This window comes from Plecotus auritus (genome assembly GCF_963455305.1).
Source record: "Plecotus auritus genome assembly, chromosome: 9".
NCBI classification, from domain to species: domain Eukaryota; kingdom Metazoa; phylum Chordata; class Mammalia; order Chiroptera; family Vespertilionidae; genus Plecotus; species Plecotus auritus.
Window position 1 is genome coordinate 150,679,959 of NC_137783.1, and position 25,239 is coordinate 150,705,197.

Consider the following 25,239-nt stretch of genomic DNA (forward strand, 5'->3'; position numbering starts at 1 on the left):
AGGGCCTCTGGGTCCTCCTGAGTCGGTCAAGATGGGGCCTCTCTGGACCTTGCCAAGTGGGGACCAAGATGTTACCCTGCCAAGGCTTCTTCAGCAGCAGCATGAAATAACTGCCAAGAGCCGCGGCTCCCCAGGAGCCACAGGGGCTCACGTGACAGGACTTGTTTATCATGGCCGAGGGCCTGTTGCTTCATCTTCCCAAGCAAGGGTTTCCCAAGGAGGGGGGCGTTTTGAGCTGACACTGGGCTTGGTGGAAATAGAGGTGACATTCTCGAACTGGGCAGCTGTATCATGTCGTGGAAGAGGGGCCCGAGCTCCAAACGCCACATCCGGAGCCCAAGTCACGCTGCCCTTCGGACCACAGCTGGGAGCTTCAGGCGTGGGGAATTCTGGGAGGGAGATCAGCTCCCCAAGCTGGGGCTTGTCTCCGATTCTTGTCTGCAGAGGAGGCGCCTAGAAAACGAATGAGGCACAGCAGCAGCTGCTTGTTCTCAAAGGGAGACCAGCTCTACCCGAGTCCCGTCACATTGTCATCGATTCCGCCGGAGGCGGGAGGCAAAGGTTGGGTGCTGTTGGGTTACCTATTTATCTCTGACTCAAGGCACAGGCATCAGCCCCGCTGCTCCCTCGGCCCGGCAGCTGGGGTGTCCTGTCTGGGCTTTGGCATGTGAGGCAGGACCATCTGGCAGTTTAGGGCAGAAACCCACTCCACGTTTAGCCAGAGACAGCCTTTCCTTGATGCCAGAACCACAGGCACGAGGATGTGTTGGGGATCCTGGAAGGCCTGGCCTGCCGTGTTCTGGGCTATCGGTGGGCGCAGTGCTGCTGTGCAGCTTGGCGGAGCCAGCGCCGGGGAATCCAGCATTGGCACAGCTCCATGAGGCCGCCCCCTCCAGATGGAGAGGTCAGGCTGGGACCACAGTATGCATGTGAGAGTGGCGGGGAGGGCCAGGCACGCAGCCAGCTGCTCGCTCTGCAGCACAGCTCCGTGGCCTGGGCCTGGCACACCTCCTCAGCAAAAGGCCGTGAGGGCCTTGGGAGCAGCTCAGGAGGACCCAGGCTGGGGCTGGCCAGAAAGCCAGTGTGACAGCCACTCTGCCTTCTCTGGACAGAGGTCAAGGAGGCAACCTTCCTTAGTCACCACCAGGAAAAAGAAAGAGTGGGAGAGAGATTAGACCCAGAAGTTACGCTCAGAATTTACTTTTATTTCCCCAAAAGTTGTTTCTGTGTCTGATTCACGTAGAAAATCACAAAGCTGTCTTGCTTTTTCTGAGCATGCTGCAGCTCCAGCCAGTTCGCGCTGGACTTGGTGTGTCAGAAACAAAAGCGTTCTCCCAGAGCCGCTCACAGCCTGGGCAGCCGCACACGCCTTCCCTGCGGGCCCTCTCCCCGCAGCCTCTCCCCTGCAGTTGGCTGCCTCTGCTCCTTCACCTTCCAACAGTTGGGATCTTGTCAGAGGGCCACTCCTGGGCTCTTGGCGGCTATAACGAGGGCCCGCACAGTGGGGGACGGTAAAGCACCTCAGGCCTCAGATCCTCACCACCTGGGCGGCAACACACGGACTCCGCCTCCCCTCCCCGTCCGTGGTCTGCCTCCTGATGTAGAGTCGGCCATAGGTACCCCCGACCTGCCCTTTGGTGAGGCGCCCGGGGTTCACACAGACACAGCCAAGGACATCCTGGGAAAGGAGAGGAGGAGACTGGGTTTGGAAAGGCCAAAACTAGGACAGCTGTGACAAAGTTGGAATTAACTAACAGATGTCAAACGGTTTTATAAAATGGAAAGGAATGCAACCAAACACATCTTAAGTCAAATATGTGAACTTATTACTGAAAAACTGAGTTCTTTTGGAGTCTCTGAGACAGAATGGAGGTCACTGGGCAGATGTCAATCAGCTCCCAAACTTGGAGACACACGTGACCTGGCTGTTTTCCAACGTGAAAAAGTTTACCTCTTGCCAACCCAGAGCCAGTTAAACGTGAGGTTGGCAAGAGGGGGACTGGCTGGGTGAATCCCAAATCCCAGGAACCCAACTCCAGGTGGGCGGGGCCTCGGTGGCAGAGATGAGCACCCTAACGCAACCTCCAAGTTCTCAGGGCTGAGGCCACTTGGAGGTGAAATCAGAATTCAGGGGTGGAGCAGGCAAGCGCATGTGTGAACCGCTCCCCAGGTCACCTTGGCAGGGCCCCCTGAGAACTATTGTTTGGGGGCCATACTTCTTGCCTATGGGGCTCCCAGGCTGGGCTGACTGAGCACCAAGCTCTGGGGGGAGAGGGGAACAAGAGGATGTCATTTACTTAAGTGTTTTATTAAGAGATTTGTTTTCTAGTCCTACCACCGCTCCCATGAAACGAGGCCACCATCCCTGTCAGCAGACCCATGAAGAGTGGGTGCGGTGGTCTAGAAGGGAAAGTCGGAGGCTGCTTCTGGCCTGTCTGGGGAAAAGCAGAGTCCAGTCTTACCTTGACAAAGTATCTGAGCTCTGATGGGACTATGAGGACATCTGGGGTGACAGGCAGCTGTGCATAGGCATAGAAATTCTCATAGTCAATGGCCATGTCTTCCTGGGGAGGGTACAGTGGGTAGTAGCTACAGAGACGGAGAGAAACAGTCAAGCAGCTGATTCAGATGCAGGACTCCCTCCCACATGGAGGCCCTCTATGTCGTGGGTTCCCACGCCGTCACAGACTCTTTTCCGGGTTCCCCTCTGTGTTTGGGGACAGAACACAAGCTTGTCATCACAGGGTGGGGCTCCCTGGTCGTGGCCTGGGGAAGGCTCTCATGACCAAAGCTGCCAGAGCTGCTGAGCCCCAAGCAACCTCCCCACGGCCAGTCACTGTTCCAGGAAGCGAGCTCACCTCCTCTGCGTCAGGATGTGCTTGAGTATTCGGCTGAATCTGTCTGAAGTTCCAGAAGCACTGGGAAGGCAGATAAGAAATGGAATGCAGAACCTTGTTTTTCGGTTTCTGTTTCTCTTCGGGAGGACTGGAGGATTTGATAAACTAGACAGAGACTACATGGCCAAGGCAAGAGGGTCCCTCTGGGGATGTTTAAAGACCCACCCACAAGTAGCTCGGTCTTTTCCCACACGAGGAGGGGCAGGATGCTGGGTTAAGAAGGGAAAGAGCAGGAATCCCCTGTGATCAAAACCATGACAGCCAGCACTGGGTTGTGCAAGAGCACGCAGCGTCTGCACCAGTGAGGGAGCGTGTAGCTGGGGTGACCCTCACAATTCAAATCTCCGCCAACAAGCATACGCCCATGTTCACACGACTGCAGAACCTACATGCACAGATCTGGCTGCGGCTGATTCTCTGCAGAGCTGCACACTGCTCTGGTGGGGAGAACAGCTTCAAAAGTTCACAGGCCAGCGGGGACACCCACCCATATTTAGGTCAAACGTGGGAGGAGAAAAGCATATAAACTTCTATCGCCGTAAATTAAATGCAGGCAGCAGACGTGGTTCTTTGGGGTCTCAAAGACGGTAGAGACAAGTGCTAATAGAAACAATGGGTCCAACGGCTCCCCTCCATGGCCCAAGGGTGTGGCGGAGGGCCAGCGTCCTGCCCGCAGGGCTGGAATGCGTGCCTCACCTGCTGATCTCCTCGGCCCCCATGTGGAAGAGCAGGTCTGTGGACGTCAAGCCAAAGACCAGGCCATTTATAGAGAGGCTGCAGGGCTCGGACACAAACTGCACTCGCTAAAAAGAGAAGGGGTAGAGACGCACATTTGCACTCCAAGCTCAAAACTTCTTCCTTATGAAAGTTGGGGGTCTCCAAGGGCTTAGGGAGCCCACTGAAAGGGAGCCCAAACCAGCGTACAGTAATTTATGAGCACACGTGCCCGTTAACAATAGTTTAAGCCTGGCCAGCGTGGCTCAGTGGTTGAGCGTCGACCTGTGAACCAGAAGGTCATGGTTCGATTCCAGGTCAGGGCACATGCCTGGGTTGTGGCCTTGATCCCCAGTGGGGGGCATGCAGGAGGCAGTCAATTAATGATTCTTTCATCATTAATGTTTCTCTCTCCCTCTCCCTTTCTCTCTGAAATCAATAAAAAAATATGTATTTTCAAAAGAGTAGTAGCTTAAGATTCAGGCCCTGTGCATGCCCCAAAATGGCATCTTCACCTCCACTTCGGGGACAGAGCTGGGGCACCTGCGGCACATTCGATTCTGGCTGAGTGCTGGTCAAGGGGGGGACGCTGGTACCTTTTTGTCCTCATGAGGCAGATCGGAGTAGCTGAAAGGCGGCTGTGGGTACACAGGCTCATGGTGCACATCTCTCAACGATGGGACAAAGACGAGGTGGGAACCGGAGCTACTCCGTCAGAAAGTCATCGGAAGAGGGAGAAAAATGAACGCAGGTGAGTAAAAATGACAGCTGGACGACAGCGCTTGTACAAGGCCCTGCTTCCAGGGAAGAATTCCAGAACGGAACTCTCCTATGAAGAGAGGTGCCACTTCCCACGGGACAATCTGTGCTCATTCACACATCCACCTTGACCTGGAGCAGTCACCCAGGATGTATTCTCTCGGCTCTGCGTGATGAGGAGAAGATGGGACTACTGTCTGGTAGAGAAGTTAGGATCTAGAAAATCTAGAAAGACAGGATTTGACCAAAGGATCAGAGCCTCAGAGCCAGAGCTGAAACCAAGATGTAGCTTCAAGGCGTGAAGTCTCGTGACAGGGCTCTTGCCTGGGGAGGGAGCCAGCACATTAATCAGACCTGGAGACTACAGCCTCCTGCTGGATCAAGCACTGGGCCACAGAGCGGCATCCAGGACAGAGAGGGCTTCAGAGCGATGGGGAAACCTGACTGGCTTCTCCCAGAGCCAGCCCCTCCCCTCTTCCCTGGGGAAGCGATGCGCTCAGTTCTCATTTCTCAGCAGACAGCCTCGGAAAAATGAAAGACATTTAACAGCAACAGTAAAAGCAGAGCTGACAGATGTTTCCTTTGATGGAGGCAGGAGAATCCCTAGGTTACAACGCGTAAGTGACATAAAAACCTTTAACTCTGGGGGCCAATTGTTATCCTCCACAGCCACACAAGAGACAGGAAAAAAGCTCCATTTCCGTGGTTCCCTCAGCTTGCTTGCAGAGGGGCCTATTATAAACCAAACAGGTGTAAAGCGGACTCTTATTTCAAACCCGCCAGGAACTCCCACTGCCATCTCCTTCTCGTGCTTAAAGGGTGGCCTCCCCCAATGTGGCTAACAGCCAGAGCCGCCTCGTATTGGATAAAGGTGTTGGTGACAGTTGTCACTTGTATGTTACCCCTGCTCATGTGAACTGAGACTTCTGCAACAGAAAATCAGAATCTCGAGACCAAAGGAACTTCACATATTAGTTACAGTCCCCTTGACATTGAAAAATCCACTGTAATTATCCAAGTCTACCAATTTGGTGCTGGAGTCTAGCAAGTAGGCGGGGGGAATCTGAGTGGACAGCCTGTGCTCCAGGCCCCAGGGGCTCAGTCTTGATGGACACAAAGGTACAGCTGGGCTTTAAGAGGGAACTGCTGTTTCAGCGTAGGCGCTGGAAGAGCAATAGTTAAGGAGGGAACGCTCTTGCTCGTGGTTACAGACTGGCTGCAGGGGGAGGGCTCCGGAAGAAAATTCCAGCTATGCTGAGGATTGCACAACCTCATACGGCACGGTGGGAGGGCCCTTCCACAGGCTCGGCTCCTGTGAGGGAGGAGGTGCTTTCTCACTGGTTCTGGTTTTTATCGATAAATCAGCTTAATGCTCTGCATTTCTGACCTCTCAGGAATAAAAAGAAACTTCCCAAACGAGGACTGTTTATATACTGGTTGGGGGGAGGTGGGGCGGCCTCCCTACCCGCGGGCACACCCTGGCCGCAGATGAAAGGGCCTGGTGGTGCTGGGTGCTGCCCCAGGGTAACAAAGCCTGGTCTGTTCTTTGTTTGTACCACTGCTGTCAATACCACATGGGGTGAGGAACCCAAACAGAACCCAATCTCACACTGAAAGCACCCAGGCGCGCGGGCGCAGTGCTACGCAGCCCTGCCTGTCCCCAAGGGGACCTCAGGCTGACAGCACAGGGACAGCAGCCCTGCTCCTGTTTGTCGGGGTTTATCTCCCGAGCTCTCCAGGTGTGATGAACTCTCAGGGCCACAGCAAACCTGGGAGGCGAGAGGGAAGCAGTCATCTTCATGGGAGGAAGGGAGGAAGAGGCAGTTCCCGCCGCAGCCTGTCACTGCACCATTCAAGTGCCCTGACTCGGGGTCATTTAGGGGCTGTTTCCCCCAGACCATGAGGCCTACCACACCGGCCATGGTGTTGCCGGTACAGGAAGGTAGTATTCAGGCTAATCGACTCTGGGATCAGTTTACTCGGTCAAGGGGTGGAAGATTATACATCTTGTTTTAAAATCTACCTTTGTTACAGACTTGTTTTTAGAAGCTTATCCTCAGGAATGTTGGTTTTTTATGAGCTCAGCTACAGGCCAGCAAATCCCCAGAGAAGATCTATCACCTACCAATCTCTCCCAAACCCAGCACTGGAGGAAAAGGGACAGGAAGTGACTGTTCCTGAAACAGCACCTTTTCTCTCAAGTTAGAACTGCATTCTTCTCGTCACCCTGTGACCTGCCACGGCTCCTTCCCCTGGGTCTATGGCAGGGATTCAAGATCCCCACCCTGAGTTTCTACCGCGGCTGCTTTGGCCACCGGCGATGCCCACAAAATGTGGGCAAGCAGTGACTCAGGGGAAGGACTCGGGCTCACCCCAAGCCATCACTCACACAATAAGATGTCCGGGCCTCTCGGGACTTTGCTGTGTAAGTCATCACACGCTTCCAGGAACATCCTGGGAAGATTCCGTGGAACACGAGTGTAAACGAACAGGAGTGAGAAAAGGAAGGAAGTACAGAGCGAGCAAGGGAAGAGCAGCGTCAAGTGTGTTTATCTTTGTGGTTTACAAAGATGCCCCAACGCAGCGCCTGTGCACTTGAAGTTCAAGAGTTGTATCTGACCCCTGGTGAAAAGATGGAAGGATAGGAACTGCCCCTCCTTTTGAACAATTTCAGTTTTTTAATGGGAAGGAAGCCCAGGAGAAGCCTAGGCAGCTTACGGCAGTATTTTTAAATCCTGACCTTCGTGTCCCTTCAATAATCGTGCGTAGACACTGCTTGAAAACATCTTCAAATGGACTCGTCAGGAGACAGTTCTGCAAGAAAAGATTTAGAGGGCGGACACTTGGCGATGATTCATTTGTTTAACATTAGATGACCCGATGTACCAGCTGTTGAGCTAAGAGCTGAAGGGGGTGCAAAGGAGGACAGCTCTCTGTCCGTAAGGAGCCGGGTCCCGTGGGGACAGGAAAGGAGATCGGGAAATAATTAATCCTCTTGAATAGAAGCTGAAACACTAAAAGGATGAGCGTTTGGGTTGGAGACGTCCGGGAAGGGCCATTTGTGTTAGTGCATCAAAGGACAGCAGGACGGGGCCACGGAGCTGAGGGAAGCAGTGGTAAGGGACTTCCCAGTGCAGCCGTGACGCCCGGACACCTGCATCTGTGCCGACGCTCTCCGGCCTTAGCGTCAGGCGTCACAGAGGAACACCAGGACTCAAGTATTTGCATTTCCCTCCCCCAGCTCCCAATGGCCGTGGATTCTGAAGTGATTCTGAAATGAAGCCCTCAAATTCCATATCTTTATTTAAAATGCCCCACTACAATGTCTTTCTGAGTAGCTATAGGGATTAGATGCAGGGTAACTCCAAGAGATGAAAATAGCCCAGCCAGTGTGGCTCAGTGGTTGAGCCTCGAGTCAGGAACCAAGAGATCGAGGTTCTATTCCCGGTCAGGGCACATGCCCAACTCGATCTGCAATAGGGGGTGGGCAGGAGGCAGCCGATCTATGATGTTTCTCCCTCATCAATGTTTCTATCTCTCTCTCCCTCTCCCGTCCTCTCCTCTCTGAAATCAATAAAAATATATCTTAAAAAAATGAAACAAAATAAAAAATAGCCTCGGGTGAGGATTAACAACAAAAACAAAATAAAATAAAAAGAGATGAAAATAACACTGAGGGCTCAACGGAATGCAAGTATCCACCACCCTCCCCCTCATCCCAGTCACTTACCTCAACCTGCTCATGCTTAGCATCCAGGAAAGGGCCAAACTACAAATAAGGATGAGGGGAGAAACAAAAGCATCAAATCAGAACCACGTGCGTCTGTGAGCGCCTTCACGTAACCCCTCCTAGCAGCTCTTTCTCAGCGTCCATCTGTCCTGCCAAGGCTGCGTGTAGAGCCTGGGACAGTTAGCAAATGGGGTGGGGGCACCCAGCCAAGATCAGACAGAGGCCGTGAACCCTGGAAGCAGGGAGTCCACCATGGCCCCATAACCGGTTGTACAGCCTCCTATAATACTGGGCTTTTTCTGTCTAAACCTAGCAAGGGAAATCTACCACGCTGCTAACAGCAGTGCTTTGCTCTTAAAAAGAGAACAGTTCAGAACTTGGAGTAATGAGACAGAGGCAAGGATCCTATAAAGACAAGGAAGGATGGAAAAACGTTGGGCTTTTAGATTAAATTAAGGCCTGCAGACATGTACACCTCTCCAAAGATGTAGATGAAGAACTAAAAAATATTTTTTAAAAGGAGGAGAATCCGAAACGCTTCCCAAGAATTTAGATCGTCACTGGATCTTTTTCTAAAGCCAACTGCCTGGTTTTCCCACTGGTGCCTCCCTGAGCGAAGCTGTCCTGGGAGGGCCTCCTACCAGGATGCAGATATCCGGCCGGTCATGGTTGATGATGGCAATCAGGTCAAGCAGGGGGTCATACGTGATGCTGTCAGATGTGGTGTATGGTCCACAGGCCACCAGGACCATGTTTTGCTCAAAATCTAAGAGAGAAAGGATGGTAATCAAGGTGTTGATTAGAAGATCCTGGGATGGTGGGAGAAAGGACAATTAGGGAGAAATGCCACAGGATTCAATTAATTGAGTCTCCTTGTGTGTGCAACGTGGGAAACCCAAGATGAGTAAGACCACATCCCTATCCTCACAGAATCCTCCACCAGCAGGTGCACAGGTGGGTATGCAAATAACTGGACCACATGACAGGCACGCTCCTAGCAGCACATGGGAGTGGCGGGAGGAATGTGGCAGTTAGGAGAGAACTGATCAAAGTGAGATTTTTCTGCCGAAACCGGTTTGGCTCAGTGGATAGAGCGTCGGCCTGCGGACTGAAGGGTCCCGGGTTCGATTCCGGTCAAGGGCATGTACCTTGGTTGCGGGCACATCCCCAGTGGGAGGTGTGCAGGAGGCAACTGATTGATGTTTCTCTCTCATCGATGTTTCTAGCTCTCTATCCCTCTCCCTTCCTCTCTGTGAAATATCAATAAAAAAATATATAATAAAAAAAAAATAAAAAAAACAAAACAAAAAAAACAACAAAGTGAGATTTTCTTATATTTCCCCCCCTAACTTTTCTTTTTAATCCTCACCCGAGAATGTTTGTTTGGTGTGTGTTTTTTTTTTTTTAATTTATTTTTAGAGAGAGAGGAAGGGAGAAAGACAGAGAGAGAGAAACACTGATGTGAGAGAGAAACATTGGTTGCCTCTCATACGTTGCCCCAAATGGGGATCGAACCTGCAACCTTTTGGTGTATGGGACGATGCTCCAACCAATTGAGCCACCTGGCAAGGGCTCCCTAATTTTTTTATTATGGTAAAATACATATAACATAAAGTTTATCATCTTAACCATCTTAACATTTCAGTGGTATTAAATAAATTCATAATGTTGTGCAACCATCACTACCACCCGCCTCCGTAACTCCTCATCTTGTAAAACTGAAACTGTCCCCGAACAGGCTGCGGTGCAAGGCTGGGAATGAGCAGCTGCTGCAGGGAGGGGTGCAGGGGTGCTGTGCTCTGGCCACTCCTGTGTTGCCCTTTTCTTCACAGCATCTGCTTTTCTTTGGAGAACCAGCTGCCTCCTCCATAAAGCAGTCTTGGGAGGGAGGGGCTGTAAATTAGGTGCACTGTCCTCCCCTAGCCACAGGACAGGCATGTGACCCAGTGTCAGCCCTTCTTCCTCTCCTCCCAGGTTCTGGAATCTCAAGGTGAACTATTCAAGGACAGAAAAAAGGCTGGAGTTGACCTATTCCAACAGAGGTGACCGGACGAGAAAGTGGGGAATGCCTGCTACCTGGACACCTGGAGTTGCTAGCTCCTATTCTGGTTCTAGCCTGGATTTCTAGCCGCCTGTCCAGTCTGTGAGCTACCTGGACTTCCTCTAACAAACTCTCTTTTCCTTAAGGTGGTATGAACCAGTTTCTGTAGCTTGCAACAAAACAACAAAATCCCAAGATCCCGGACTTCTTAACATGCAGCTGCAACAAATTACCACAATTAGTGACTTAAAACAACACGCATCTATTTTACAGTTCTAGAGGCCAGAAGTCCTAAAATCAAGGTGTTGGCAGGGCTGTGTTCCTTCTGGAAGTCTGAATCTGTTTCCTTGACTTTTTCGCTTCCAGGGCCACCCACATTCCTTGGTTGGTGGCCCCTCCTCCATCCTCAAAGCCAGCAGCCTAACATTTCTAGTCTCTCTGAAGCTGATCCTCTTGCCCTCCCTCTTAGGGACCCTGTCACTACACAGGGCCTCCCTGGATAACCCCCAGCTCAAAAGCCTGCATTTATTCACATCTGTAAAGTCCCTTTTGCCGTAGAAAGTAACACATTCAGCCGAAACCGGTTTGGCTCAGTGGGTAGAGCATCGGCCTGCGGACTGAAGGGTCCAGGGTTCGATTCCGGTCAAGGGCATGTACCTTGGTTGCGGGCACATCCCCAGTGGGAGGTGTGCAGGAGGCAGCTGATCGATGTTTCTCTCTCATCGATGTTTCTAGCTCTCTATCTTTCTCCCTTCCTCTCTGTAACATATCATTAAAATATATTTAAAAAAAAAAAAAAGTAACACATTCACAGGTAATAATACCATGAACTGAGACAGAGAATTCAACGGAAGAGTAAGTTTCATACAGAGCAGGGGGCAAAGTTAAATTTGGTTCTGCAGTGCCTCTAGAACAGTGGTCGGCAAACTCATTAGTCAACAGAGCGGCAAACCGCGGCTCGAGAGCCCCAGTTTGCCGATCACTGCTCTAGGAGATGTAAATCCAGGGCAACTAGCAAGCACCAGGAGGGCAAGGCCCACATCTTAATCTGTCCAGGAGTGCCTCCCTCCTACCCTCTCACAACAACTCTAACAACACACTCAGCTGCTTCCAAAGGCTTCCCTGGCAGCTCAGGCTCTGGGCATCTCAGCCGCACTCCCCACTCCCCCCTCCCTCCCTCCCTCCCTCCCTCCCTCCATTGTTGTTAATCCTCACCCGAGAATATTTTTCCATTAATTTTTAGGGAGAATAGAAGAGAGAGAGAAAGACAGAGAAAAATATCAATGTGAGAGAAAACACACCCATTGTTGCCTCCTGCACAAGCTCCAACCAGGGCCTGGGCCGGGGAGGAGCCTGCAACTGAGGTACACGCCCTTGATCAGAACTGAATCCAGAACCCTTGGGTCCACATGTGAACACTCAATCCAATACGCCAAACGGGTTAGGGCAACCATGTTCATTTCTTTTTTTAAAATATATTTTATTGATATTTTACCGAGAGGAAGGGAGAGGGATAGAGAGCTAGAAACATCGATGAGAGAGAAACATCGATCAGCTGCCTCCTGCACACCTCCCACTGGGGATGTGCCCACAACCAATGTACGTGCCCTTGACCGGAATCGAACCCGGGACCCTTCAGTCTGCAGGCCGACGCTCTATCCACTAAGCCAAACCAGTTTCGGCCCATGTTCATTTCTTTTCATTCTCTGAAGCTGATTTAATACCACCATGCTACTCATACTGCCATAAACACGTTTTCTGATAAAATGCACAGTATTATCAATTCCTAAATTTCATTCCTCATTCTACATCGTCGCCAAGAATGACCTCATACACTATTAATGTGTATGGGCGGTGGCCATCTCACTGTGAATCCTTAATAGTCTTTCTTTCCTTACAAAAATGCTTTAAGCCCTTGCCGGTTTGGCTCAGTGGATAAAGCATCGGCCTGCGGACTGAAGGGTCCCGGGTTCGATTCAGTCTAGGGCACATGCCTGGGTTGCGGGCTTGATCCCCAGTAGCGGGCTTGCAGGAGGCAGCCGATCAATGATTCTCTCTTATTGATGTTTTTCTCTCTCTCTCCCTCTCCCTTCTTCTCTGAAATCAATAAAAAATATATTTTTTAAAAATGCTTTAAAATATTTTGAAGCAAAGTTTGTTAAAATTTATTTTTGTCTTTTCCCATCTGGTTTAGTTACCAAACAACTCTGGGCTTTCTTAGAAAGTCATCTAATTTTTTAAATAAACTTTTTATTTTGGAATAACCTTAAACTGGTAGCAAAGACAGTACAGAGTTGCTGTATGTATACTTTGCACCCAGTGGTCCCTGATGGCGGCATCTTTCCTACGTTTGTCAAAATGAAGGAATTCGTGCTGACACATCACTGTTAACGATTCCTGACTTAATGTGGATGTCACTAGTATTTCCAGGATCCACTCTAGGGTACCACATTGCATTGAAAGAAATTCTTTTTTAAATAGCTCCTAGTTTTCCTTTTTTCAAAGCAACCTTCAAATACCTGTTTACATTAGCATTGAATGACATGCCTCAGTACTCAGAACCCCGGTGGTCAGACCCCTGGCCTCCCATGGGCCCCATTGCGGCTTCCTCGGGCCTGAGGCACTGCACTCCCGGACCTTTGCCCACCCTGTCATTGTTGGCACAACAATGCTTGAACCCAAACTTACCTCCATCCTCTTCGGTGGGCTGATAAAATGGAAGTGGCACACCCTTAGAAACAGGAGAGAAATGAAACAGGTCTTGCTCCAGGCATCGCCATGGTAAGGAAAAGGGTGGGCACCGACCAGGGGCGTGTTTGTAGCTGTCTTGCTCCATGGAGCTGATGGTATCTGCCGTTTTTCTGTATTTGCTCAGAGTGACAAAGAAACCCAGAAAATGGGAGGTCACAGCAAAACTCATAAACACCCAGCAAAAAGTGGGAGCGAAGTGGGAGTCCCAGAGAAGGAGGGGAGAGCAGGATGTCTGCTACTCTCCCCTGCATTCCATGAAAATCTGCGGAAGGTTATTGCCTAGAGCAGGGACAGAAAACTACGGCCTGTGGGCCAAATCTGGCTACACCGATTTTGTAAACAAAGTTTTCCTGGCACACAGGCACTGATGGTTTACAGGTTGTCTATGGCTGTGGTTATTAAAATATTTACTCTCTGGCCCTTTACAGAAACAGTTTACTAGCCCCTGGCCTAGAGGTAGGTTCCCACTCCAGAGAGAGAATTGACAAGCAAGTAAATAGGCTCTTAAAAAGGACAAACTGCACATCTGTGCCCGTGGCAAACCTGGAGGGAGGGCAGGGGACCACTGCGGTACCTCGTAGAGTTTAGTGGCAACAAGCTGTCTACCAGTGGTGTTGATCCCTTCCATAACTACAACCTGAAAGACAAGAAGCAAAACAGGGCAGATAAACGAGAGGTCGGGAATAAATTATTTTGATGTAATTAAAAAAAATATTGTCCAGCTACTCTCATTTTGTAATTGTAAACTTGGCAGTATTTTTTCTAGAAACCAAATTAAGGGGGTTGTATTAGTAATAATAATTATGCTTTACACAGATGACCTAACTTTTACAACAACCCTATGAGGTAAGAATTATTATTCCTATTTCACAGATGAAGACACTCTGGCTAACTAAAGTGGCCACAGTCACACACCTCATGGGGTGGAGCTGGGATCTGAACCTGGGCCTCGGATTCCAGAGCCAAGATCAGAGCATACGAGGGCAAATCAGAATTCCCTAACCCGTGTCCACTGCTGGGCCTGTGCTCCAGTCACATCTCATGGCAGCAGAGGTTGAAAGCCAGCAGTAGCAGGCCATGATGAAATGCTTATTCCTACAGCCACAGCCCAGCACACAGACTGCAGAAGAAAGAGCAGGCCGCATCCTGTCTCACCTGTCCGGGAAACAGAGAGTATTCTTTGAGCTCAGATAAATCCACTGGAACTTGAGCGCCAGAGGAATGTTCTCGGTCTCCCTCCAGAATCACCGACTTGTTGTTCAGCTTCCCATTGCTATCACAGCCAATCTGGCCCAGCAGCGTGACAGGCTCCTGCGGAAGGAAGGTTGCAACAAAAGAACAGAAGCTCAAATTCTGAAGGCAACAGGTTGAATAGCAAAGCAAACCCCAAATAACAACACACAGTATTTTGGCGGGTATCATTTTAACCCTGAGGTGGCGAGCATCATCACCGACTCTCAGGGGTATTAGAACTCTTAAAGGGGTCCAGTCTGCCCACCTAATGCTTGAGACCCCCTAAGTGGCACCATTAAGCTTGAGCATCTCGATGAAGGGGAACTTGCCCCCGTACCCCAAGAGCAGCCCCCACTGCATCTCTGGATAGCTATGGCTGTTAATAATAGCTCACGTGTATTGAGCTTACCAAATACCAGGCACTGTTCTAAAGGCTTACATGTATTAACTCATTTAATCCTCACAACAAATGTGAGGGGGATACTATTACTGTACCCATTTTACAGACGAGAAAACTGAGCAACAGAGACACTAGATTGTTTAGTCAAGGTTAAACAGGGAGTGAAGCCTGGCTTTGAAGCCTAGAAGTTTGGCTCTATTCAGGGGTGGAGAAATCCGGCCCATGGGCTGTATGAGGCCCGCAAAATCATTTGGTCTGGCCCTGCCAAGGCATTAGGGGTGAGTTAATTAAATGTTTGACCAAGTATAGCAGACTAATTTTTCAGTTAATAATTTTGTGTAGCTTGTGCATGATGTTATAAATATCCAAATGGCCCTTGGCAGATAAAAGGTTCCCCACCCCTGCTCTACAGCTATATCCTTAACTACACACTGTACTTACTGCCTCTTAACCGGAAGTTCTTCATTAAATTGAGCTGAAATTTCTCTTCCTGTGGCTTTTTCTGTCCTGTTCCCATTCCTTGGGGCAAACTGAGGAAGTCTAATCTTTTCCCACAAGATCATGCATCCTGTCCCCCTTCCACTACTTCCTCCCAAGCTTCCTCATATCACACGGTTTCACATTATCTTCCCCAACTGGTCATTCTCTGAGTGAAAACGTATGACCGAGGTACCTTAAAGACTCTTCTAGAACACATATCCCTCCAAAGCAGTGGTTCTCAATCTTTCTAATGCCTCGACCCTTTAATACAGTTCCTCATGTTATGGTGACCCCCAACCATAAAATTATTTTCGTTGCTACTTCATAACTGTAATTTTGCTACTGTTATGAATTGTAATGTAAATATCTGTGTTTCTGATGGTCTTAGGCAACCCTGCTAGTGGTTCTCAACCTGTGGGTCGCTGCTGTAGAGCCTAAGACCATCCTTTCTTCAAAAGGACCCATTTTACCAAATCAAACCAGGGAGGATGTTCTAACTAGCATGTAAACAAGAAGTGAAAAGGGACACAAGAGGATGCTTTTCCCCAGGGATTAAAAAATATAGTATTAATTAAGAAGGACTATGGGAACAATTCTTACTTGTGCTGGAACTAGAACAGGAGTAAAAGCCTCAATCTTGTAATGTTCCTTGAGTTCACTGCCAAGTTCTTCTATCTTACAGGTCAGAACTGAAATCCCAAGGGGAGAAAATATTGTGTTTAAGACATTGCACTTGCCAAAAAGAGAAAATACAGCACATTGTCAAACATTAACACCAGTCATTTTATAGAAGCAGGAAGGGTGCTTAGGAGAGCTGGCCAGTTTATACTTTTCTGAAGCCCTAGCCATTTGCCTGATACTTGCTGCTGAAGCTGGCCTTCCATCTGGCCACAGGGGATCCCGTGGCACAATCCCAGGGGCAGCATGGATCCCCACTCCACAGCCTTCCTGTTACTCAGGTCATCAGTGAGAACCAGGGCAAGTCAAGGCCAACCTGGACAGTCTCCCATTCTTTACCAGGAAGGAGCCATAAATGTTTCTGCTTTAATACTTTAATTGGCTTCCTTTACATAGTTCAAGTAGTTGTTACTGGGAAATGGTTATGTGCTTTTCCTTTAGCACTTTTCTTCAGCAAACGGAAGTCACTTGGGAGAATTACTGAGAGTATCATCTCATGTCCCTGCACTAACAGGAGCCCCAGAGGACACCTACGAACTTACGTATTCAAAGGCAACCCTGGAACTTGCTCTGCAGCCTAGCTGACGCTCTGCTACTTACTCTAAACCCTTCCAGGTGGTTTTATACCCTCCAGAATTTCAAAGGGAAAAACAATCACCTTCTCGAATATCTGGGAGCTTCTGGAACATGAATTTGTAGCTCCCAGTTAGTGATTCTGGACACCCCAAGACCTTCAGGCTGATGACACCGGCTCCTCCTCTCCCGGACCAGGACACTCCCTGTGCTGAGCCAAAGGAGGTAACCACTTCTCCTCGGTTATTTCTCGAGTTATATTTCTGAGAGGGAGTAGCACTAATTGGAAGCAAAAGAGATGAACATTACTTTGTTCATCTGTAAAGAGAGAGGAATAAAACGAGGCTACTTTTTGGAAATGGGGACTGGAGAGATGTCAAGCCGGGGTTTGTAAATCTAATCAGCTTAATGGGATCAGACATACCCAGACCTTTAAGGAATTTCAGGAATGAGGGGCTGCGGAAGACCAGGTTGAGCAATCCCAACCGTGTTAGAGAAGTTTAGAGACAGAGAGATTTTTATAAGGTCTTTCTCCTGGCTTAAAACTAAAAAGAGGAAAACGAAACCCAAACTCTGAACTGATTAAAAAGCAAACTTCAAGTACCATTTTCTTTCCTTCTTGTGAATATTTAGCATTTATTAGACCATCGTCAGAGCCTGGCACTTTGGACGAGCCAAAGGTTGCTGTGCATGTGCTAGTATATATTCCCTCCCATATAGTTCAAGGTGGAAACAACAACAAAACGAAGTGAAATGAACCAACTTTCCAGCGTCCGTGGCGGTGGAGATGTAATGAATCTGGTCAGCTGGTGAACAAACATTCCCATTCTCCAAGGCTCAACTGACATGTTCTCACATTTCCACTCCCCAGGGGTAAATTACTCCTCTAAGAACACTCAGACTTTGCTACCTGCTTAGATGACAGTGAGGCCTTCTAATCCTTTGGCTGTGAACATAACTTAGAGAGGTCTATTTAGAACAGGCTTACTAGTATTTATGCACCGAAACTCTGCAAGAAACAGTTGTATGTGCGCCCACAGCAAGCGGGGCCATCGTTCCGTCTTTCCACAGAGAGGCTACAGAAAATGACTCAGTTAATTATCTCCATCTCCAGGGCTGCCTCCACCTGAATAATTTAGAAGTTACTTTCATAAATTACAAAACCAGTTTCTGATGTCGGCTTTATTAGCGTGTATTTAAAAATGACTAGGCAGCGTATCCCTGACTTCTCCAAGCCCCTCCCTGCCAAGCTCGTGGGATGTCTGTGACCGCCGGCCCTTTAAGACACTGAAACACTCACATGAGGTCAGCTGTACAAAGATCTACAGGTTTCAAAGGACTGCTTCTTCAGAGAATATGACCACTGTAGTAGTGCTGGCCCGCCTAAGAGAACCATCTCTATACACCAAGTTTCACAGGCGCCTTTGTCAGTCTAGAACAGTGGTCGGCAAACTCATTAGTCAACAGAGCCAAATATCAACAGTACAATGATTGAAATTTCTTTTGAGAGCCACATTTTTTAAACTTAAACTTCTTCTAACGCCACTTCTTCAAAATAGACTCGCCCAGGCCGTGGTATTTTGTGGAAGAGCCACACTCAAGAGGCCAAAGAGCCGCATGTGGCTTGCGAGCCGCAGTTTGCCGACCACGGGTCTAGAACGTTTGCTTCTGAAAAATGTGAGAACTCCCCAAAGCAGCAGTGGACCACATGAAAGTCAAATTGTCCTTTAGAACCCAATGACGGCTCATCTTGACCGACTGCTATCACCTCCTTTCTAAAGCAACAGAAATCCTAAGCAATGTTTGCCTAGAAATGATGCAAAGTTGAGGTGGTGACCCGGGCAGCCAGCGTTTCCCTAGACCAGGGTGGGGAACATCTGGCCCGCAGACCACGGCCCACAAAATCATTTGGCCCTGCCAAGGCACTAGGGGTGAGTTAATTAAATGTTTGACCAAATATAGCAGGCTCATTTTTAAACTGATAATTTTGTATGGCCCCTGGAAGGGCCCTGGACAGAGAAAAGGTTCCCCACCCCCGCCCTAGACGGTCAGCAGTTCTGTTCCTCAGCCTCACCCTGGTGTGGCAGCGCCTACAAACCTTTCTTCCATGCAGCACAGCCCTCACCTATGGAATTCTCTAATATGAGACATGTCATTTACGGATTTCAAAAAATCACCTAAGATCTCTGTGGATTCGCGTGCAGAAGTGGCTGCAGGGACAAAACACCAATTAAGTCAGTGCAGATCCATAGTGACAAGAAAACTCTCAGAAACCAGCTGTAACCTGAGGTGGCACAATAACAGGTTATGCAACATTATGAACAAAGATACATGCTTTTCTTTTTTAAAAACAAATAACTACTTTGGATGGGAAAAAGAAAAAGAAACCCAACGACACGGACTAAGCAGGTGAAAGGCTCGGCGCCCCGCTGGCAGGATTGGGAGGACTCAGACTCCTGAATAGACAGGTTGTTTCCAGTCAAGATATCAGTTCCTGATCTAGGAAACGAGCCCCAGAAAAGTGGGTGGAAAGTGATTTCCTTAATTACCGTAAGAAACAGTAATTTTCCACACAGGAAGAGAGCGCAGGGAGGGCACAGGGCAACAGGCTCTCCAGCCAGTCCACGGCGGCGGGTATCCGTCCACCCCCATTCAATAAGTTACCCCCAATTTAATTTAATGGTGGAGTTAGCCTCCACCAGATAACCAGAGAAAGGGGAGAGCAGAGAGGCTTTTTGGCAGCTGAATTAATTCTTACCTTGGAGAAAAACTCGATGGCGAGAGGAGCACATGGGGGCTGCGGGTAGACACCCTCCTTTTTGTTAAGGGGGTTTCTGGGGTGGTGACAGCTCGCTTCTGAGAACCCTAGAAACAAAATAGAAAACAAAATCCCAGTCCCTTTAGACTCAGTTACTAATTAAGTGTACAGTTCCTTAGGACTGGGTCTTACAGTCCCATCTGCCAAGCACAATCCCATATAGAAATCTTCAGCAACTGTAACCCAGCTTTTATCAGAATACTGACCCCATGTTGAAGGCAATTATGAAAAAGTGCCAACCTTTCCCGAAAGGACTGCCGAGCAGGCATCTGTCCTGTCAAATCATGCATGTGGTCACCTTCTTCCCCATCTCTAACTGCTTTAGAACAGGTGGGAGCTTAACAATGCATGGGTTTTGACCTGCATGGACGGATTTTCCTGAGAAGGGATGGGACCATGTTACTACTACTTATTTTGGCAAAGTCTACCACACATTTGTAAAATTAGAGAAGGGAATGACTAAGGCAGAAATCATGGTTGAGCTCATACTTGGAGAGTATTTAGCAAACACCTCATTGATAGTCATTTTTTGGTTTTTGCTCATCAGCAAGAATCCCAGGATATGCCCAGAATGGAGATGAAACCCGCAGTCCAGAGACCTATTGCTCCCCAAAGTCTAGGATAACTGACCGACAGAGCTAAGGCAAAACCCTTGCCTGGACTGCAACCAGGCCAACTAGTCTGCCCTTGGGCTCCTCCTGGCTGTGTATCTGAGTCATGCCACCAAAGCTGCCTACTGTGGCGACTGTGAGATGGACACTATACAACAAGCATTTTTTTTTTTTTAATATATATTTTATTGATTTTCCACAGAGAAGAATGGAGAGGGATAGAGAGTTAGAAACATCGATCAGCTGCCTCTTGCACACCTCCCACTGGGGACGTGCCCGCAACCAAGGTACATGCCCTTGACCGGAATCGAACCTGGGACCCTTCAGTCCCCAGGCCGACGCTCTATCCAATGAGCCAAACCGGTCTCAGCACAACAAGCATTTTTTAAAATATATTTTATTGATTTTCCACAGAAAGGAAGGGAGAAGGATAGAGAGCTAGAAACATCGATGAGAGAGGAACATCAATCAGCTGCCTCCTGCACACCTCCCACTGGGAATGTGCCCGCAACCAAGGTACGTGCCCCTGACCGGCATTGAACCCAGGACCTTTCAGTCCGCAGGCTGACGCTCCATCCACTGAGCCAAACCGGTCAGGGCACAAGTTTTTTTTAATATTCCTTTCTAGTATTAAAATATTTTTCCAATTAAAAATACAAATTCTAATAGGTAGTTTAATTTTAGTTTAAATATAAACCTTTGTTTAAGTACTATGTATACTGATCTTTTTTGCTCTATATTAATTACCAGCATTTTTCCATAATGCCACAATCCTTTTTAAATCTCCACCAGAGGATATTATTTTTCCATTGATTTCTAGAGAGTGGAAGGGAGGAAGGAAGAGGAGAGAGAGAGAAAAATATCGACATGAGAGAGAGACATCAATTGGTTGTTTCCTGCACATGCTCCTCTCAGGGCCGGGGAACCTACAACCAAGGTACGTGCACGCCTTGACAGGGGAATCTAATCCGTGACCCTTTGGTACAGGGGCCATCACTCTGACCACCAAGCCAAACTGGCCAGGGCCACTGCTACAATCTTTATCCTTTTTAGTAGTTGTATTGATTGAATTGAACTTATCCTATCCTATATAATAAAAGGCTAATATGCAAATTGACCAAGTCGCTATGATGCGCACTGACCACCGGGGGCAGATGCTTAACGCAGGAGCTGCCCCCAGCCCGCAGGCCCCAGGCCAACCAAGGCGGGTGCCAGCCGGCTCTCCCCCCTCCCTGCCATAATCCTGCCAGTCGCCCCACAGAGGGAGGCAACACCTGGCGGCTACAGTGGCAGCAGGGGGCAGGGCCGATGAGTGGGCAGTCAAGGCGGGTGCCAGCAGGTCACCCCACAGATCAGCCCTGATCACCAGCCAGGCCTAGGGACCCTACCCATGCACGAATTTCATGCATTGGGCCTCTAGTACATAATAATTTACAGAATGACTTCTCTATTGCTGGATGTATCAGCTGCTTATAATTTGGGGTGAATATAAATTATGCTGAGATTCGTATTGTCACACATAGATTTTTCTCATAATCTGGTTTATTTCCTTAGGAGAGTCTTACTAGGAAGAATTATTGGGTCAAAGATAGAAAAGATTTTATAGTTTTAATATACACTGAGTGGCCAGATTATTACGATCTCTGAACGCATAATAATCTGGCCATTCAGAGTGTGTGTGTGTGTGTGTGTGTGTGTGTGTGTGTATTAGAGGCCCAGTGCATGAATTCATGCATGGGTGGGATCCAGGGGGAGGGGACATGGGCGGTTGGCCAGCCTGCCTGCTGCTGGTCAAACTCCTGGTCGAGGGGACAATTTGCATATTAGCCTTTTATTATATAGGATATATACTGAGTGGCCAGATTATTATGCGTTCAGAGATCATAATAATCTGGCCACTCAGTGTATATATTTTCTCAAACTATTTTCCCAAAAGATATTTCTAATATACAATGCTCTGTAGGACTCTAGGGCCAATGTTGTAGAGGAATTATTTCAAGAGACAGTTTGCCTCCCAGAACATGGCAAGAGGATGGTACTCTGGGAAAAGCAGTCTCATTTCTCTCATCCTCAGCTCTTGTCGTGAAACCTGATTGTCAACAAGTCAACTGCCCTTACACTCCTCAGGGATGTGCTCACTGTGGCCAAGCTCATGAGATTCACTATTACCACCACATGCCAGTTATTCACTTGTAATGAGAAATACAGTGGGTACCCTATTCTCATATAAGCACATTCTCTCACCACACAGGAACCCAAATTATAGCCAAAGATGCCAGTTTATTAATTTACTAGAAATTTTATGCCAATGGTATGGGAACTTCATATTCTTAGGCTAATACACCCGTTCCTGTCAGGAAGGACACGTGTAAACCCAAATTATAACCAGAAGATTTATGGTGAGCATGGAGGCAAAAGAATAGCTGCCAAGTGCACAAGTCAAATATTCAATGACGATAAGCAAGCCCACTGACATTCACCACTGTAACAGTAATACACTGCCCCAAGCCCTGGCAAAGGTCAGGCAACTTCACCTGGCACTGACTGTGTGGAAAGGCCGGCGTCTGGCACTATTGATGCATGGTGTACAATGATTGAGCAGTTTCCACGAGACGGGTACTGTTCTCAGCATATGACATATCTCTGGCCCAGACTCATATTGCATCTCCTCTGAGCTTCAGACATGTATTTCAAATTGTTTGCTCATTTTAATCCACTGACTGAGCTCTGATTTCATGGCCACAAATTCTGATTTATAATTGAGTCTCCCAGGTACCTCTATAGTAGAAATGGTGTCCCCATGTGGCATCTCAGTCTTTGAGAGGGTACATACTTCAACAGTAAATTTGCATCTGACTTACACATCGGAATACTGAGAGCTGGGTTACCACGAGTCAATTCCCAAGAATGTGATTAACTCGGGATATACAGGCAAGTCAGATACATTCTGGAGCTGTAAAGTTGTCAATCAGATCAACAGGATGGTGGCCCCAACAGGTATTAAAATTCTGCTTGATGCTACCTGGAGAGCCACCCAATTGTCCTCTTTCAGACAGTCTGTACTTCAAAAATTACTGCTGTGCGCCCTAACCAGTTTGGCTCAGTGGATGGAGTGTTGGCCTGCGGACTCAAGGGTCCCAGGTTCGATTCCGGTCAGGGGCATGTACCTTGGTTGCGGGCACATCCCCAGTGGGGGGTGTACAGGAGGCAGCTGGTCGATGTTTCCTCTCATCGATGTTTCTAACTCTCTATCCCTCTCCTATCCTCTCTATAAAAAATCAATAAAATATACTTAAAAAAAAAATTACTGCTGTGCCAGGCACTGGGAGAACAGCAGTGACTAAAGCAAAATCTCTGTCCTCAAGGAGCTTATACTCTAATGGAGGGAGACAGACTAAATCAAAGAGCAAATATATAACGTGTCGCATGGTAGTAAGTTCTATGGAGAAAAATAAAGCAATAAAATAAAGGAGAGCCCCGGGCCAGTGTAGCTCAGTTGGTTGAGCATCGTCCTGTCCACCAAAAGGTCACCCGTTTCAATTCCTGGTCAGGGTGCGTAATTGGAGGCAACCAATCGATATTTCTCTCTCGCATCAATGTTTCTCTCTCTCTCTCTAAAACAAGCCATCCTATGTAATAAATTAACCCTAAAGGTATGATGCTGACATGGCGCATTGACCCCCAGGGGGCAGACGCTCAATGCAGGAGTTGCCCCCTGGTGGTCGGTGCGCTCCCTCAGGGGAAGCTCTGCTCAGCCACAAGCCAGGCTGACGGCTGTGAGCTCAGTGGCAGTGGGAGCCTCTCCTGCCTCCTCGGCAGCGCTAAGGATGTCAGACTGTGCCCTAAGCTGGCAGGTGGACATCCCCCGAGGAGTCCCAGACTGTGAAAGGGAGCAGGCCAGGCTGAGGGGACATGCCCCCCCCCCCCCGCAGTGCACGAATTGCACTGGGCCTCTAGTAAAAATATATTTTAAAAAAGAAAAAGAGGAAACCAAGATGGCGGCATAGGTAAACACCTAAACTGCTGTCTTGCACAACAATTTCAAAACTACAACTAAAAGACAAAACGGACATCATCCAGAACCACAGGAAGGCTGGCTGAGTGGAAATTCTACAACTAGAAGGAAAGAGAAAAGCACACTGCGACTCAGAGGAATTGTGGAAGGCAGAGGTACCGAGGCGCACGCGCACGGAGAGGGCAGGCAACTGAGTACACGGCTGGCTTTCTCAATCGGGAGGGAGACAAAAGCTCCTGACTGCACTGAACTCCAGTTTCAGGCGAGACTCTGGGGACCCAGACTCATTCGGGGAGAAACTGGACTGTCTGGCAGCGGGCGGAACTCGAAGGCGGCTTTCTCTCAGAGGTGCTTGCAGCAATTACCACGGGACACTGAGACACAGGGGCCTATTAGGGCAGGGCTGATGGGAAACCAATGCTGTCTGCTCCGCCCTGAGACTCCGCCCCATCCAAGCTGAGCACAGAGGCTTTTGCAAGTCTTGTCTCATAAGAGTGTCTCCAGCACAGAAGTTCTCCCAGCGTAGACACAGCTGATCCTCACAGCCAATTGGCCTGGAGGTCGATTCCTCCCAGTGATACCAACAACAATCAAGGCTGAACTACAAGACTGTGTACACAGCCCACAAAAGGGTGCACCAAGAGTGTCCACCTCAGGTAACTGGGGAGGCTGAGCCACTGGGCCCTATAGGACACCTAGCACACAAAGCCACTCTATCAACTCAGGGAAGCAGCCAAAATGCAGAGACAAAGAAACAGGTCACAAATGAAAGAAATGGAGGAAAGCAAACGACTGGATGTAGAGTTCAAAACCACAGTTATAAGGTTTTTCAAGAATTTTCTAGAAAAGGCTGATAAATTTAGCGAGACCCTCGAGAATATGAAAAAGGACCAACTAGAAATTAAGCATACATTGACTGAAATAAAAAATATTATACAGAGATCTAACAGCAGACTAGAGGATTGCAAGAATCAAGTCAAAGATTTGAAATACAAAGAAGCAAAAAACACTCAACTGGAAAAGCAAAAAGAAAAAAGAATCAAAAAATATGAAGATAGTGTAAGGAGCCTCTGGGACAACTTCAAGCATACCAACATCCAAATTATGGGGGTGCCAGAAGAAGAGAGCGAGCAAGATACTGAAAACCTATTTGTAGAAATAATGACAGAACACTTACCCCACCTGGTGAAAGAAATAGACTTACAAGTCCAGGAAGCGCACAGAACCCCAAACAAAAGGAATCCAAAGAGGACCACACCAAGACACATCATAATTAAAATGCCAAGAGCAAAAAACAAAGAGAGACTATTAAAAGCAGCAAGAGAAAAACAGTTACCTACAAGGGAGCATCCATACGACTGTCAGCTGATTTCTCAACAGAAACTATGCAGGCCAGACAGGAGTGGCAAGAAATATTCAAAGTGATGAATAGCAAGAACCTACAACCAAGATTACTCTACCCAGCAAAGCTATCATTCAGAATTGAAGGGCAGATAAAGAGCTTCACAGATAAGAAAAAGCTAAAGGAGTTCATCATCA

General features: G+C 48.3%; 1 protein-coding gene across 2 annotated transcripts in view; it reads right to left on the reverse strand.

The window, feature by feature from the left end:
- Positions 1-1,180: 1,180 nt before the first annotated feature.
- POLA2 (DNA polymerase alpha 2, accessory subunit) overlaps positions 1,181-25,239 on the reverse strand; it is a 32,685-nt gene continuing 8,626 nt past the window's right edge. The window contains exons 5-18 of one of the 2 annotated variants that reach the window (XM_080687709.1): positions 19,015-19,121; positions 16,342-16,535; positions 15,606-15,694; positions 14,048-14,203; positions 13,467-13,529; positions 12,830-12,872; positions 8,742-8,866; positions 8,101-8,139; positions 7,111-7,184; positions 4,208-4,316; positions 3,594-3,700; positions 2,859-2,918; positions 2,463-2,589; positions 1,181-1,678 (exon numbers count right to left, since the gene is read on the reverse strand). In XM_080687709.1, the coding sequence (XP_080543835.1) occupies positions 1,529-1,678; positions 2,463-2,589; positions 2,859-2,918; positions 3,594-3,700; positions 4,208-4,316; positions 7,111-7,184; positions 8,101-8,139; positions 8,742-8,866; positions 12,830-12,872; positions 13,467-13,529; positions 14,048-14,203; positions 15,606-15,694; positions 16,342-16,535; positions 19,015-19,121 (1,443 nt within the window). In that variant the 3' untranslated portion in view covers positions 1,181-1,528. The remainder of the gene's footprint in view (positions 1,679-2,462; positions 2,590-2,858; positions 2,919-3,593; positions 3,701-4,207; positions 4,317-7,110; positions 7,185-8,100; positions 8,140-8,741; positions 8,867-12,829; positions 12,873-13,466; positions 13,530-14,047; positions 14,204-15,605; positions 15,695-16,341; positions 16,536-19,014; positions 19,122-25,239) is intronic. The other variant, XM_080687710.1, reaches the window with a different exon arrangement.